The sequence below is a fragment of the Astatotilapia calliptera genome, chromosome 5 (assembly GCF_964374335.1).
Source record: "Astatotilapia calliptera chromosome 5, fAstCal68.1, whole genome shotgun sequence".
Classification (NCBI taxonomy): Eukaryota; Metazoa; Chordata; class Actinopteri; order Cichliformes; family Cichlidae; genus Astatotilapia; species Astatotilapia calliptera.
The window spans coordinates 532,331-548,709 of NC_137426.1; the positions used below are offsets into that span (position 1 = coordinate 532,331).

A 16,379-nucleotide genomic window follows, 5' to 3' on the forward strand; every position below is an offset into this window, starting at 1 on the left:
TTTAACTGTAAATTTTCATTTTGTTCATTTTTAACCTTATTTTTCTATATTTTTTTCCTGTTTAATAATCTGCAAAAATGAACTTTGGGTGTGTGTTTATAAATAGTCAGATTGTTTTGTTTTTTTAAACATATTTTTTTTATATAACACATTTTAAAATGTAACCCGTTTCTTTTTGGTGATTTCTTATTTCTGTGATTGTCTCTGGTGAAAAAATCTGATTTATTGTAGACGTAGTTTTGACTTTAAGTCCGATTCTTTTTCTATCTAACTTTTTGTTTTTATTCTGTTTTTGAATCTTGGTTCATGCTGTAGGAAGATTTTTTTTTTTTATAGTCGTGGACTTCTTTGACTTCTATGTTTCAGGGGTTTTTTTTTAGGATGTAGTTCTTTCTCTTGTCTTTTTTACAAACTGTTGTACTTCCCAAAATAGTTTTTTAATAATTGTTATTTTTCTTTTTTTTGATAAATATTTGTTGGGTTTGTTTCTAACTGAATGACTGTGCTGTGATTACCTGATGTGAGAGTCGTGTGCTGGTGTTTTTCTGTGTAACGAGTCTGGTCTCTGTGTCAGTGAACGAAGTTTAAATGGAAAAATCAGACTGAGCTGAAAGGAGGAAACGATAATGAACAACTCTGAGAATAAAATCTTTTCTGTCCCTTTGTCGTCTTTTCCTGCCGCTCTGGGTTTCAGGAAGCCTCTGGGCTTCCAGGATCTACCTGCTCACCTGGAGAAGCTGCTGTCTGAGGACACGCCTACAGAGGACGGTAAGGCTGGAAGCGTCTGTCTGCCTTTAAAACCAAACCTTATGTTCTGTGACTCAGAACGAGCTCAAATGTCTGATAACACCGTCACCTGAACCTGTGCAGGTCAGGCTGTGGACGGTCGTCTGGGTCCTCAGCCCGTTGTCCTCGATCACACCAGCGGCTTTGAAGGACTCCTGTTTGTAGACGACGACCTGCTGGGGGTGAGACACGCCGGAGACCATAAACCAGTGAAACCAGTCAAAGTTTGGACACGTGGCTGATGTTTGTCCAGACTTTTGATTGGTACTGTAGAAAAACACTTCCTATGTGTGATAAGTGTGTAAGGGTGATGAATTTCTCTGCATTCAGGTCATCGGCCACAGCAACTTCAGCTCCATCCGAGCGACCACCTGTGTTTATAAAGGTACGTTGTCTCAGAAAAAGCTTTGACTTTTGGGTTTGTGCTGAACTGACTCAGTAAATATGACACACAACAAAAATGAGCCCTGAAACAAAAAACTGTCACAGGAAGTGTGACCTTCTCTGCAGATGGGCTTGCTTTTCACAATAAAAGTCCAGTTTAGAAAGGTCGTCTGATCTGGTTTTCCTGTATTATTGTCGACCTTCCAATATAAAGCACCCTGAGGCGACTGTTGTGATGTGGAGAATGATTTTGGGCTGTTTCTGTCTGCAGGGAAGTGGGCCTACGAGGTGCTGATCTCCTCTCAGGGTCTGATGCAGATAGGCTGGTGTACCCTTAGCTGTCGCTTCAATCAGGAGGTATACACACACCTTGATGATGAACCCTGTAAAGGCCTTGACACGGCGCATGTTGTGAGGGAAAACAAAACATGAAACTCGACTGGGAACTGGTCAGAGCTGTTATAAATAAATGCTGCAGGTTCATCCTGCAGAAGTACGCAGTGAGCGTCAATGGCTCCATTAAGACTGCAGACATGAACCCGGGGGCTCAATCGTGAGCCGCATGGAAAACTGGGACAGCTGTGAAGGACTGACTTTCTTCTTGTTTCTCAATATTGTTGTTATGAAGGAGGAAATGATCTATACACACCAAACAGTTTGTGTATCAGGATTTAAACCTTTTTATTTCCGCTGCAAAGTTTTAATGCGAGTCTGTGTGGACTCACTGCTGGAGCTTCTGCTGGACGTCAGAGGAACTGCAGGATGTGGAGGTTGATGCTTGATTAAAGCACAAAGTTGACTGTTACGCCTACATTAATGTTGCGTGTCAAAAACGTTGGAATATTTGTTGGTAAATTTAAAAAAGAAGTAATTGAAGCTGGATATTTGCTTCAATCAAAGAGCTAAATCGAGTTTTCTGTGGCTGGTGTCTGAGGGCGTCCATTAAAAACTGTCTGTTTTTCACCTCTGCTGCATCCGTTCCCATGAAGGATGGCGGCACGGCGATGCTGAACAGTGTGTTCTTGTGCTCAGGAGGGTGTAGGTGACACGCCGGACTCGTACGCTTACGACGGAAACAGAGTGAGAAAGTGGAACGTGACGACGACAAACTACGGAAAGGTGAGCGTGAACACAGACGCTGGGATCTGCCCCTCTGTTTCATCATGTGACCATAACGGCGTGTTTTCTCTCCCCAGTCGTGGGCAGCAGGAGACATCGTGAGCTGTCTGATAGACCTGGATGAAGGAACCATCACGTTCTGCCTGTGAGTCCCTCTGTCCTTTCCTTCCCTCCTTTCCTCCGTTTGGTCGTCTTTTTACATCTTTGGTTCAAACCGAGAACTTCTGATCATCAACATATCAGGATGGCTTTCTGTCCTTCACTTATCCTAACGTCAGCCCGGAGTTTATCAGGCTAGCTGTCAGCATGAGCCCGTGACAGAGGCGGAGTTTGGAGCAAGTGACCAATCAGAAAAACAGACAGGTTTCTTGATAGCAGAGCAGCTGACTTTACAAAAAAAGATAAAACTGTAATTTTGAGAAAATGTGACGACAGAGTAGACTAGAAGCAACATCTGTGAAACATCTGTAGCGTATGTTAGGTATACAGAATGACTGTCACACTTAAATGTTTCAGAACATCAAACAAATGTAAATGTTAGACAAACTCGAGTAAACACAAAATGCAGTTTCTAAATGAAACTGTTTGTTATTAAGGAGTAAAAAGGTGAAACCAAAGCTGACCAAAAACAACACAAAGTCTAGCCTCAAACATCTCGATGATCCCGAAGACTTCTGGGAAAATACTCTGGGCTGATGAGACAAAAGTTGAACTTTTTGGAAAGTTTGAGCCTCTGTGGCGTAAAAGTAGCAGCATCTCAGGAAAGGAACATGATACCAGCTGTAGGGTATGGTGGTGGTAGTGAGACGGTCTGTGGCTGTGTCGCTGCCTCAGGACCTGAAGACATCTACTAAAACCTCCTGAAGGACATGTGTTCATGACTTGGCTTCTGCAGCAGGACAATGATCCAGAACACGGCAGCAAGTCCACCTCTGACTGGCTTTAGAAAAACTAAAGGTTTTGGGCTAGTGGAGTGGGCTAGTCGAAGTCATGACCTGAGTCAGACTGAGATGTTGTGGCATGACCCTAAAAAGGCAGTTCATGCTCAATCTAGGGGTGGGCAGTATAAACGGTATAAATTTGGCCAACGGTAGAGATTTTGACTATACCGCTATAGCGCATGTTGATGGTGTCATCAAGCTGCGCCTGTTTTGGTCGAAAGCATCGCAGCGGCTGCAAACATCATCTGCAATGTTTATGCCGGGCGACAGTCATAGCAAAGAAACGAAGCACTTTTGGAAGATGGGGAAAGCCAAAACCTGCGCTTCCTCCACTTCTGTACCATTAATTCATTAATGTTGAATTCTCTCCAGCTGCTCTGTTCCCATGTTGTTGCAGTATATTAATGACTAACCTGGTATTGTGGATGGATTATCTCAGTTGTTCTCCTGACTGAAGTTTGGTCCGTTTACAGCATCCTGCCATGCGATTGCATTTGTCTCTAACCATCAGGAACCCTCATGTTAACTATTATCGAAAGTTAGCGTTCATCCTCCAGCTTCACTGTGTTTATGCTATGCTAACATAGCTGTGTCGCTAGCAATCACGTAGCACATCATTATATACCAGCTAGCCAAACTTCAGTAACCCTACAAACATCACTGCTGTTTAGTTTTCTGTCTTCATTTATGTTGGAAGTGACAGCAGAGCTGTACGTTTGAATGCATGTAACAGGCATCTCCGAAAACGTGAGAGCACTTTTGCAAATATGTGATGTCTTGATGAACCGAGCAGATATTAGAAGTTTACACAGAAACATTCTCGCATGAAAATATCTTAAAAGTTTATTTTGTGACCCAGAAAGAGTAATATTTCAAACTCCGCCCCTCTGTGTTCCTCCGCCACTGCCTCGTTTGAGTTTTGGATGAAATGGATTCTGGGATATTGCATTTTGTCATTTCGAGCTGATTGGAGACCAGAACAGCCAATCAGATTTTTTTTGCATCCAAGTCTGTGATTGGCTGGTTTTGTGGCACAAATATAACGGTGTAGAGAAAGAGTTGAGCGCGCGCGGGCAGAAATGTTGCGAGGAAGCGCAAATGCAAAAACTGAGCGAGAGGGGCTGCTGTGTGTGTGTGTGTGTGTGTGTGTGTGTGTGTGTGTGTGTGTGTGTGGATAATAGCAAACACTGAAATACAGTTTTTGCACGCAGGAATGAGTTTTGTTCACTCAAATTCAGCTTTTCTTTGCACCAAATAAATTTCTCGTCAAAATGCAACACTTGCACCTGTGTGCCTAATAGTGAGTAATATACGTTATACAGAAGAAAAGAATATATCGCGATATATATCGTTACTGCACATGCTTCAAATTATGCCGTGATATGGATTCTAGGCCATATCGCCCAGCCCTAGCTCAAACCCTCCAACAATTCTGACGGTTGGGCCAGAATCCCTCCACAGCTGGAAAAGACTCACTGACGGTTATCACAGATGCTTGAAGGCAGTTGTTGTTGCTAAGGCGCACCCAGCCAGTTATTAGGTTTAGGCACGTTTCCTTTGATAAACCTTTCAGGGAGTTTTTTGGGTAAATCATTCTGATTTCTGGCCGTCACAGATGAGACTGTACATGTTGGTCTGCAGACTGAATCAAAAGGTTTTAAGCTGTCAGTGACTCCGTTTGTGGTTGAAGTCTTCTCTGATGTGTCGTCATTGTTTAGTAAAGCACTGAGCGTGTCCTCTGTGTCCTCAGGAACGGCCAGTCTTTGGGGACGGCCTTCACCAACATTAAGATGGGTCCTGGCATCGCTTACTTTCCCGCCATCAGCCTCTCCTTTAAAGAGTCAGTGGCTTTCAACTTCGGCAGCAGGCCCCTCAGATATCCTTCACAACTAATCGCAAAGTGTCCAGAAGCCCTGCCGGCAGGTGTTAGCGCCACTCCCCTGGGAGCTATCAGGGCCGTACGTTTGCATGGTGGAGTCATGGACGGCACAGAGAAGCTTCTACAGGCGTAGGATTTCAAACTGAGCTCTTTTTAACTAAGCTGGTCCCATTGTATTTTTTTCAGCATCCATCTGAAAAATGCTGTTTGGCTTTATGGGTTTGTACAACTCTTTTGCTGTGAAAGATTTCCCTGGAACATCTGTAAGTGGAGAGTCCTCTTCACACACTGAGGTTAATTATGGAGTTCCACAGGGTTCAGTGCTAGGACCAATTCTGTTTACATTATACATGCTTCCCTTAGACAGCATCATTAGAAGACATAGCATACATTTTCACTGCTATGCAGATGACACCCAGCTCTCTGTCCATGAAGCCAGATAACACACACCAATGAGTTGAATTCGATTGGATAAATGCTGCTGTGGTGTCGTGAGTTTGTCTTTAACCCGACTGTGACCCACGTACCCCGTGGACGGCTACCTGCCCCTCCAGAACCCTCCAGCTGCAGACCTGATGAAGGCCCACAAACTGCTGGGCTACATCAAGAACGTCCTGTCCACCGCCATCGACGCTCAGGTAGGAACACGAGCAGGTGAAAATGGCATTGCCTGTCTTCAGCCTGGTGTTTGGTTGACGTGCAGGTAAAGTGAAAGGTGCGTCCTTTGTCTGTCCTCTACTGCTGCAGGAGGAGAGGCTGGTGGAGAAGGACTGCGCCGTGTGGAGGCTTCACGGAGAGCCGACCGTCCTCGTCACTCTGGCTCACATCTTTAACCACTTTGCTCCACTCATGGTGAAATATGCTGTGTTTGTAGCTTTTTTCCTTTATTGCATGAAGCGTCAGGAAACTGAAAACCACCCAAAGATACCGATGTGAGGCTAACAGGGCGTGTTCAGAGATCGCTAAAACTGACCGCTGCTCTGTTATTAACGGAATAATCAAAGTGCTTAAACAGCGCTGTGGTTAAAACGAGGCTGCTCCTGTCGTCCGTGTTTCTGGATGAGGACTTTTCCACCAGAGTCTGTTTTTAGAGTTCGTTTTTATTATCAGACGTTGTCACTCGTATTTAAATACACGGAGAAGAGACGACAGGGAAAAGCATAAACTACGTCGGCTCGCTTCCTGTCGTGGTTCATACGAAGCATAAAGTTTCTAATAATGAGCTGAGTGTCACTCAGACTGTTTCTCATGATCCTGCTGTGAGGCTGAGACACAACAAACAGAAGCAGATTATTCAGCTGGATTTTATATCCAGCATCAGAGCTGTAACTGTAAAGTTTAAAAGAACAGACTGCATGCAGCCACATGAACTGAAGCAAACTGGAGATGGCCTTTGTTTTAGTTCCCAGACTTCTCGTGCACCGTGCTCTGCAGCTGATTAAATCCATCCACAGTGGAAACTAAATCCTCTGTTTGGGGCGCTGTTTGTGCAGGCGATGCGTTTGAATGGATGAAATCACCTCTGTCTGAAAATGTGATGTCATCAGGTCACGTGCACTGATGGTGGGGTTGTCTGGTTGCAGTGTAAGGTGTATCTGGTGGAGGACGTGCTGATGAACTTCCTGCTGGGGATTCTGGAGGGAGGAGGTTCGGTGGACGAACACCCGCTCATCCAGCAGCTGCTCGACCTCTTCTGGCTGCTGATGGAGGTAAATCTGCACGCTCGGCTCACTGCTCCAACCATGGCGCCCCACCAGCCACCGCAGGCCTAAACCCAAAAACTGGACTGTGCGTCCACAGGGTAACTGCAAACATGCACAGAAATACAAGACGTGTAAACAGAAGAAGCAGGACGCGCTCAGGTTCAGGGACGTCATTTAAAGTTGCTGCATTTATACCTGGCCTTGTGGACCGTCACCTTAACACCTGTTTACCTCATTGTTGCAGCTCCGCCTCGTGTCCGACTGTACAGGTGCGTTTTCATCATGACTTCCTGTTTCGAGCTAAAGTCACACAAAAACATGAAACGCAGGTTTTTACTGTGAAAACCACGAACGTAACAAATCATTTAAAAATGTTACATTTCCAGAACGGTCTGATCAGCTGGTTGCTGTTGATGATCTGTGGTAAAGCTCCACTTCGGTTATTAAAAGCACGCATCACGACCTTTAGAATACCTTTTGACGAGGGTCGGTGTACGCGCACACCTGTCCGTCCAGGTGTTTCTTTCCTGAGACAGTTTCATGTTTTCTTCAGTGCGAACTCCCCCGCCTTCCATTTTACTGTGTCCGTTCATCAAGCAGCTCGGATTGATGCGGCCGCACAAACACTCGATCAGCATCTTTTATTTATTCCTGTTGTGTCAGCCAATGAGGAGAAAGCTTCATCACCTGCAGGTTGGGCTGAAAGCTCCTCTTGGTTAGTGACCTCAAAAAGAGGGAGACGCATCCTGCTGTACACCATCTCCTCACAGGAGGCGGCCCTGGGTTTGCATCGCCCCGTCATGTGTCCAAAACTCAAGATGGTTTTTTCTTTTTTATGGTCCGTCGACCCACTTTCAGGCCTTTTTGCCTTTTTCACGAATAGTTCACAAACCTTTAAAGACAACAGGCTGAAATTTTCTTCATATCAAGATGAATCTGTAACTTGGGACAGATGCATAAAAACATCTTAGAGTGGATGCTCTCCTGCAGAGTTCCACATCTGAGGATACATGAATAAAAACTAATGACGGCATGGATGACGTGTGGTTGTTAAAAGGTTAATTCAACTTTCATGTTGCTCCACAGAAACAAAAACATCAGCACTTTGTTCAATAATAGCAAGTTAATAATAATACAATGTTCTGGAGTATTGCACAGTACTTTCACCTCCTGTAGGAAGCGTCGGAGCTGCCCAGGACACCACCTCCAGGAGGCCAGCGCCTCAGCTGCCTCCCTTCAATGTGGAGACATAGCTGCTCCACTCAGGGCGCCTCCTGAATGGCTGAGCTCCGCCCTGTCCCGCTAAGGGGAGCCCGGCTGTCAAACAAAGCTCATCTCCACTGTGAGCTTGAAGGGTTGCTCCATCTTGGGGTATTAAGGTTCAATTAAAATGTTAACGGTTGGGTTAAATGAGTAGTGACCATAGCAACGTCGACTGGTCACACACGTCCGTGTGGGTGTTTCTGCTCCAACCGCTGCCTCTGAGGCAGAAACCCTGTGAATGTTTCGAGCACGTGTAGTGCCGACAGTTCATGCTGAGCTCCTAAATAAAAGTGACAGCATGCTGAACATGTGTACAGATCTCCTAATAGCTGATGGTTGGTTTATTTACCGCCTCACGGTGGCACCCAGACTCCACAGAGGAGGACCCGGAGGTTCAAACAAGGAGGCGATGGTTAAAAGCACTCGTTTAAATTGGTGATATTTACTGTAGAGCGTCTGCATCAGGATGTTTTTCTGGAGTACCACAGCCTGAAACCTCTCTGTCCTCTGTGTCCTCGCTGTCCTCTCTGTCCTCTCTGTCCATCTGCTGTCCTCTCTGTCCATCTGCTGTCCTCTCTGTCCATCTGCTGTCCTCTGCGTCCATCTGCTGTCCTCTGCGTCCTCTGCGTCCATCTGCTGTCCTCTGCGTCCTCTCTGTCCTCTGCTGTCCTCTGCGTCCTCTCTGTCCTCTGCTGTCCTCTGCGTCCTCTCTGTCCTCTGCTGTCCTCTGCGTCCATCTGCTGTCCTCTGCGTCCATCTGCTGTCCTCTGCGTCCATCTGCTGTCCTCTGCGTTCATCTGCTGTCCTCTGCGTCCTCTTTGTCCTCTGCGTTCATCTGCTGTCCTCTGCGTTCATCTGCTGTCCTCTCTGTCCTCTCTGTCCTCTCTGTCCTCTGCGTCCTCTCTGTCCTCTCTGTCCTCTGCGTCCTCTCTGTCCTCTGCGTTCATCTGCTGTCCTCTGCGTTCATCTGCTGTCCTCTCTGTCCTCTGCGTCCTCTTTGTCCTCTCTGTCCTCTGCGTCCTCTCTGTCCTCTGCGTCCTCTCTGTCCTCTGCGTCCTCTTTGTCCTCTGCGTTCATCTGCTGTCCTCTCTGTCCTCTGCGTCCTCTGCGTCCTCTTTGTCCTCTGCGTCCTCTTTGTCCTCTTTGTCCTCTCTGTCCTCTGCGTCCTCTTTGTCCTCTGCGTTCATCTGCTGTCCTCTGCGTTCATCTGCTGTCCTCTGTCCTCTGCGTCCTCTGCGTTCTCTTTGTCCTCTGCGTTCTCTTTGTCCTCTGCGTTCTCTTTGTCCTCTGCGTTCTCTTTGTCCTCTGCGTCCTCTTTGTCCTCTGCGTCCATCTGCTGTCCTCTGCGTCCATCTGCTGTCCTCTGCGTCCATCTGCTGTCCTCTGCGTCCATCTGCTGTCCTCTGCGTCCTCTTTGTCCTCTGCGTCCTCTGTCCTCTCTGTCCTCTGCGTTCATCTGCTGTCCTCTGCGTTCATCTGCTGTCCTCTCTGTCCTCTGCGTCCATCTGCTGTCCTCTGCGTCCTCTTTGTCCTCTGCGTCCTCTGTCCTCTCTGTCCTCTGCGTTCATCTGCTGTCCTCTGCGTTCATCTGCTGTCCTCTGCTGTCCTCTGCGTTCATCTGCTGTCCTCTGCTGTCCTCTGCGTTCATCTGCTGTCCTCTGCTGTCCTCTGCGTCCTCTCTGTCCTCTGCGTCCTCTGCGTCCTCTCTGTCCTCTGCGTCCTCTTTGTCCTCTGCGTCCTCTCTGTCCTCTGCGTCCTCTTTGTCCTCTGCGTCCTCTTTGTCCTCTGCGTTCATCTGCTGTCCTCTGCGTTCATCTGCTGTCCTCTGTCCTCTGCGTCCTCTGTCCTCTGTTTGCAGGACCACGAGGTGAACGAGTGTCTGAAGCAACTCATGATGTCCTTACTCAGGGCCTACCGCTTCTCCCCCATCATCCCAGACTTGGGCTTCCAGGTAGGACAAACAAACAGAGCCCCACAGGTTATATAAGGTCAGGGGGCGGGGCCTGCAGAGCGACCTCACTGACACAGGAGGTTCATCTTCAGAGACCAAACTTTAAATGTTTGTGTGCAGGTGGCGACAAACTTCATCTAAAATCTTTTTTTTTTTTTCATGTCACGTGTTTCCAGATGTTCTCCAGCTGATGTGCTTGTGTTTCAGATCCACTACCTGCGGCTGACCACGGCCATCCTGCGCCACGAGAAATCCAGGAAGTACCTGCTCAGCAACGTCTTATATCCTTCAGCCGCCAAGCGAAAGCGCTCTGTGACATTTAAACCGCTGTCGCGGCATTCTCCTTAACCGAAGCTCACGTTCGACGTTCTGCGCTCGGTTGTGTTCTTTTACATCAAGACTCCTCTGAGGGTGAAGGAGGCGGGGCTAGAGGAGCTCATCCCAACCACCTGGTGGCCCACGCACTTCGACAAAGAGGTGAGAGAAACCGAGGCTCTGCCGTTTGCGTCTCCTCGCTCCTGACGAAATGTTATCGAGTGTGTCAAAGTCATTAAGCTGAAAGCAGCGAAGCTCAAACAGAGAGAGGCCGTTTACCTCTGTGACGTGCGCAACGACAAATCAGATGTGACGTAAGAACTGACCGTGACAGACGGACCGCAGGCTCCTCAGGGGAAGGCTGCAGCCATCAGGTGTTTACAGCAGCACAGGTGTGAGAGCTTTAAACAATGCTTCTTTATCAAACAGGGTAAAGACGAGCGCGAGCCCAAAGACGAGAGCGCCGACGAGCGTCTGAGGCGCCGAGCCTACGAGAGAGGCTGCCAGAGGCTGAAGAAGAGGATCGAAGGTCGGTCTCCGTCACTCGGCCGTGTTCTGTTTTAGTACTTTACTGTTTTATTTTGGTGTTTCACTGAGTTCCTGTCTTTGAGACCACCCACCTGTCTGCTTACCTGGACTGTCTGTGTGCGCTCCTCTGACCTCTGACCTCTGTTCTCCTGCAGTGGTGGAGGAGTTGCAGGTTCAGATCCTGAGGCTGCTGCTCAACAACAAGGACAAGAGCACGGTGGGTGCAGCGCCGTGATGTGTTGGTGATGGCGACCGCGGTCAGGACGCTGCTCTGATGTTTGCGGTGGCGAGACGTTTCAGCGTCGGTGTTTCTGTCGGGTGGAGGTTCAGGTGTTCGGCTCAGATCAGATACCTCAGCTGTGCCGGCTCTCCTGCAGCACCGTAGCACGTATCCAAGCAACTGCCAACGAATTCACGGAGCGAGCGCTCGAAGCGATAACGGCCCGGGCTCGGAGTCGCTTTGCTTTAAGCATTTATTTTAAACCAAATCACGTAACCGGGAGGAAACGGCACCTCGGCGTGAAGGCGACGACCAACCGTGCTATTCACCCCGCTGCTCTTTCGTTCCTGTAACTGTAAGATCATCAGGAAACACGTTGTATCATAGACCCATTTTTAGTTTTTTCTTGATGGTGATTTAAAGAAAGTCTTTTCAGTCACAGACACGAGAGCCTTTTTAGGTTTTAGCAGCGAACCCGTCAAACTCACTGATCCGCGGTTTCCCTCGGTGCGAGTTGGATCGCTGCACTTTGAAACCACGACTCTGACGCACTAAAGAACTTTAAGGTCTGTGTGTCTAACAGCAGCTTTTATTCCTATCCTGCTCAGAGACCAAACGGATGATCGTGCAGTATTCCCCGTTTATCCAAAAACAGATCCAGGGTCTGCCTGTTCTCAGTTTTTACTCTCCGTGTCGTCCTCGGATGCTTCGGCCTGACGTGAACGTTGGCGTCCTCCCCGAGTAACACTCGGTCTGATCAGACTGAGGGTTGGACTGCAGCAATCGCTTCTCCTGTTTCAAACTGCAGTGAAGAGAAAAACTGAGCTCTGCTCCTCTTTCAGGGAGAAGCATCGCGCTACATTTTCCTCAACAAGTTCAGGAAGTTCCTCCAGGAAAACGCCAGCAACAGAGGGGTAAGGAGCAGCGAGGAACGCCACCCTCTCACGTCATGTCAGTGTTTCCACAGGTCAGTTTGTTCCTGTCTGTGAGCGACGCAGACAAACTGAAACCACAGGTTTGATTTCATGGAGACGTGTTTTTATCAGTGCGCTCTAATCACGGGTAAAGCCTCACGTGTGTGTTTGCACATGCGTGCACTCTGTGTGTTTGAGCAGCACCCCACGGCTCTGTGTCCGCCTGAGTACATGGTGTGTTTCCTGCACCGCCTCATCACAGCGGTCAGAGGCTGCTGGGACGAAGGACACCGCAAGAGTCCGAGCAGCGTGAGCAGCGACGGTACGACACACTGAGCCACACAGTGTGTGTGCGAGTGTGTGTGCGCGTGTGTGTGTGCGAGTGTGTGTGTGCGTGCGTGTGTGTGCGAGTGTGTGTGCGCGTGTGTGTGTGCGAGTGTGTGTGCGCGCGCGAGTGTGTGCGCGCGCGAGTGTGTGTGCGCGCGAGTGTGTGTGCGTGCGAGTGTGTGTGTGTGCGTGCGAGTGTGTGTGCGTGCGTGCGAGTGTGTGTGCGTGCGTGCGAGTGTGTGTGCGTGCGTGCGAGTGTGTGTGTGTGTGTGCGTGCGAGTGTGTGTGCGTGCGAGTGTGTGTGCGTGCGAGTGTGTGTGTGCGAGTGTGTGTGTGTGTGCGTGCGAGTGTGTGTGTGCGTGCGTGCGAGTGTGTGTGTGCGTGCGTGTGCGTGCGAGTGTGTGTGTGCGTGCGAGTGTGTGCGTGCGAGTGTGTGTGTGTGCGAGTGTGTGTGCGAGTGTGTGTGCGTGTGTGTGCGCGTGTGTGTGTGCGCGTGTGTGTGTGCGTGTGTGTGTGCGTGTGTGTGTGTGTGCGCGCGAGACCTGCAGTGGAGCAGAAGCTTCCACTGCAGGTCTCACTCATGAGTCTTGAAATTACCTTGCCGTTGGTGGAATATGCATACAGGTAATTTCAAGACTCATGAGTGAGACCTGCAGTGGAAGCTTCTGCTCCACTGCAGGTCTCGCACGGGCGCACACACACACGCGTGCGTGCGTGCGTGTGTGCGTGTGTGTGTGTGCGCCCGTGCGTGTGTGCGTCTTCCCTCAGTGATGTGCTTCTGTACCCCTCACAGAGGCCTACGTCCCTCCTCAGTTGTTCTATAACGGGAAGGTGGACTACTTCGACCTGCAGAGGCTGGGCGGGCTGCTGTCCCACCTGAAGAAAACCCTGAAAGGTAAGGTGTGCTCCTGGTGGGCGTGGCCCTGGGAGGCGTGCTCGTGGGGGGCGTGGCCCTGTCCAGCATGCTCCTGTGTCTGTTGTCAGTTTAGGTGTTTGGTAATGACTCTGAGCCCAGAGCGCTGGGACATGCAGGAGTCACTTCACACCGACCCCCTCAGTGTCTGATCAGCTGATTGGCGGCTGGGAGAGTCAGAAGTGCCCCAGGACAACGTGATTGGACGAGCTGTCGCTGCTTTGGTGACGTGTGCGAGCGTGAATCCTTTCTCAAGATCTCCTTCATTGATTTCCTGTCACGTCTGTCTAATGACGAGCTGTGCCTGCGTAGGAATCTTGAACTCAGTTTGTGAGGAGCAGCCAATCAGGAGCAAAGGTGCTCAGAGGGGGAGGAGCTAAAGCAGGGTGCACAGAGGTGTCACATAAACGGGGATTATTGTTAACTCATCCAAGATGAAGGACAGGGAGCTGGAAGCAGGCAAGCGCGCCTGCGTTAATAACTGGATCAAATCTGAAGTCGGTCATCACAGCTGTCTCCACCAGAGGGAGCAAGTGCTCCATGTTGGATAGAAACCTCTAACGTAACCAGTTTGACCAGTTTGCCCCCCATCAGGTTGAAAGCCGCTGGGGGGCGGGGTTGGCGTGAGGAGGTAAATACACCAACCATCACCCAAAAGAACCGTTTGAGATCCTGTCAGGTGTGTTTGATGTCTGTACCCCCCGTACACTGACTGACGATGGCGAGGCCTCAGACTCACAGATATGAAATACAAGAGGCGTGACGGGGTTAGCGGTGAGCGCCGATGGTCCTGAGCCAGCGGGCTTCGCCTCAGTATCAAGAGCAAGCGTCTGAATGATGTTTCCGTGGGGAGAAATGAGGCCGCCATCAGCAGGTGTGTAATGTGGATTGATTCACTCCGTTGTGCTGACTGGCAGCGCTGCACAACTGCCATCAGTTATCCGCTCCGGCGGCCCGCTCGCTTCCATTTCCTCTCAAAGGCGGGCACGCTGCTTCCTCCTACAGTCGCTCGTGATGAAGAGGAGCCCGAACAACTTACAGCCATTTGTATTTTGGACGTTTGACTTTGAGCATGTGTTCCTGAAGGTTTAGTCGAGGAAGTCCTCTGCAGATTGGTCGGGAACTTCCTGCACGGGCCAACCAGTCAGCTCAGACTTTTAACACCCGCCCTCCTTCACTCTCAGTACCAGTGACAGTTTCTTCGTTACTGCCAGCTTCCTGTCAGGCTGATGCTCATTGGCTAACGCTCACACGCTGGTCTCCGATCAGTCTGAGGCCGTCTCCTCCTGACGCGCCCGGCACGGCTCGACGGTTTGACCTCGTCAGCGGTCAGAACGTTCGTAGAAAGCCGGTGCGAGCTGGCCTGGACGGCTAAGCTCAGTTTTAATGTAGGGTTGCAGTTTGTTTTTAAACGTATTTCTGTGGTTTTGAACTTTTCTGATGGTGTTTTGGGGTCTGAGTGAATATAAAATGCCGCTGTGAGAGCTGTGCTCGTCTGATGTTGGCGTTTTTCTGCAGACAGCTTGATGAAACTCAGCTGATGGGTTTGTTTTCATGAGTGAAGAACTACAACATGACAAATGTGCCTGTTTTCTCTTTTTCAGACGATTTGGCGAGTAAAGCAAACATCATCATCGACCCCGCGGAGATCCAGGCCACGTCCATGGACGACCTGGACGAGGACGACGAGAGCGGAGCTGCTCAGGTGATGTGGTGATGTCATTTGTTTGTGTGTCACCGAGTAAACAGTATGTGTAAAAGTACACATGAGTACTTCCAGATATTGAAATAAAACGATGGAACATGTAAACGTTATGAAGAGCGAGTGCACGGCGATGGATTCAACACGTTCTGCCGCCATTAAAAACCATGAAACATTTTTATGGCGTGCACGCTCTGAGTTGGAGAGCCGATCTAACGGCGCCGGTGACGGCACGCCCGCTTTGTCTAAGCCTGCGCCCGCACCTGTTTCTGTGGGCTGAGCCGCTCTGAAGACGACATGCTGCAAAATGTTGGCGTGGCGAGACCAGAACCAGCTGACGGCTGGCTCTGCAGGGCGTGGCAGCTGCAGATGTGAAGCACAGCTGGCTGCGTCTGACGGAGAGCCTCGTCCATGTTTCTCTCAGGCTGCTTCCATTTGTCTTCATTGTTCCCGTTCACTGATCGTGGTTTTAATCCGTACTGCTTTAAGCCCCTCCCCCGATTGGCTGCCCTAGCTGAAACTGTGGGTTAGACAGGAAGTGAGGTAAAACGTATCCACTCGTTTTTTAAAGAACAAGCTTTAAAAAATTATCCTCACTGATGTTTAATATCCATAGTTTCTAAATGTGTGACCAAACATCTGTGCAGACAGCTGTGACCTCTGACCTCCTGATCCTCTGACATCACTTTTTTTTTTTCCGTCTGACCACAGAGGCTGCCCGGGGCCGTGGCGATGGGCGGAGCTCTGGCGAGGCCCAGCTGGTTGAGTTCTCCCACTTTGGGTCGGGCCAACCGCTTCTTGAGCACGGCCGCCGTCAGCCTGATGACCCCCAGGCGACCCCTGAGTCAGCCGGAGAAGGTGAAGGTCCGAACGCTCGCCGTGGAGCAGCGCACCGAGGAGGACAGTGAGTACAACTCGCTCCTGCTACGGAACTCACGGGCATCAGCCCCGTTTGCTCAGAGCTTCTCCTGCGTTTGAAAATACGAAGCAGGTCTATGTGGCAGTGCGTGGCGCCCCCTGCTGGCAGCAGGAGGTCAGTGATTTGTCAGGAAGTTTGCTTTTACAGGCGTGATGAACGGCCACACAGGGGATCACTTCCGCATTTGCTCGCTTTGCGTGGAGCTTTTAGGAAGTGAGAATCAGAATTTAATTGTGTGAGGTTCACCTAGGCGTCAACATGACGAGCGAGTCACTTCCTCTGTGGATGTATGGCGTCATTTTTGTGCCACTATTCTGAGCGTACGTAAAAAGGTTTGCAGGTGCAAGTGTTGCATTTTGAGGAGAAATTTCTTTTGAGCGAAGAAAATTCATTCCTGCGTGCAAAGAAATAATTTCAGTGTTTGCTATCTCACACACACTCACTCACACACTCACTCACTCACTCACTCACTCACTCACTCACTCACTCACTCACTCACTCACTCACACACACAC

At 49.5% G+C, this 16,379-nt stretch overlaps 1 protein-coding gene across 6 annotated transcripts in view; it reads left to right on the top strand.

The window, feature by feature from the left end:
* rnf123 (ring finger protein 123) overlaps nt 1–16,379 on the top strand; it is a 113,668-nt gene that overhangs the window by 1,347 nt on the left and 95,942 nt on the right. For all 6 annotated transcript variants that reach the window (XR_013908942.1, XR_013908943.1, XR_013908944.1 and 3 more), the window contains exons 3-22: nt 695–768; nt 871–968; nt 1,117–1,171; nt 1,442–1,527; nt 2,203–2,289; nt 2,367–2,434; nt 4,981–5,106; nt 5,633–5,747; nt 5,857–5,961; nt 6,693–6,818; nt 9,934–10,026; nt 10,234–10,307; nt 10,386–10,503; nt 10,771–10,870; nt 11,025–11,086; nt 11,932–12,003; nt 12,205–12,325; nt 13,124–13,225; nt 14,848–14,948; nt 15,657–15,849. Coding sequence is in view for 3 of the 6 variants with exons in the window: in XM_080301107.1 (XP_080157233.1) it covers nt 695–768; nt 871–968; nt 1,117–1,171; nt 1,442–1,527; nt 2,203–2,289; nt 2,367–2,434; nt 4,981–5,106; nt 5,633–5,747; nt 5,857–5,961; nt 6,693–6,818; nt 9,934–10,026; nt 10,234–10,307; nt 10,386–10,503; nt 10,771–10,870; nt 11,025–11,086; nt 11,932–12,003; nt 12,205–12,325; nt 13,124–13,225; nt 14,848–14,948; nt 15,657–15,849 (1,976 nt within the window). In the remaining 3 variants the exon portion in view is untranslated. The remainder of the gene's footprint in view (nt 1–694; nt 769–870; nt 969–1,116; nt 1,172–1,441; nt 1,528–2,202; nt 2,290–2,366; nt 2,435–4,980; nt 5,107–5,632; nt 5,748–5,856; nt 5,962–6,692; nt 6,819–9,933; nt 10,027–10,233; nt 10,308–10,385; nt 10,504–10,770; nt 10,871–11,024; nt 11,087–11,931; nt 12,004–12,204; nt 12,326–13,123; nt 13,226–14,847; nt 14,949–15,656; nt 15,850–16,379) is intronic.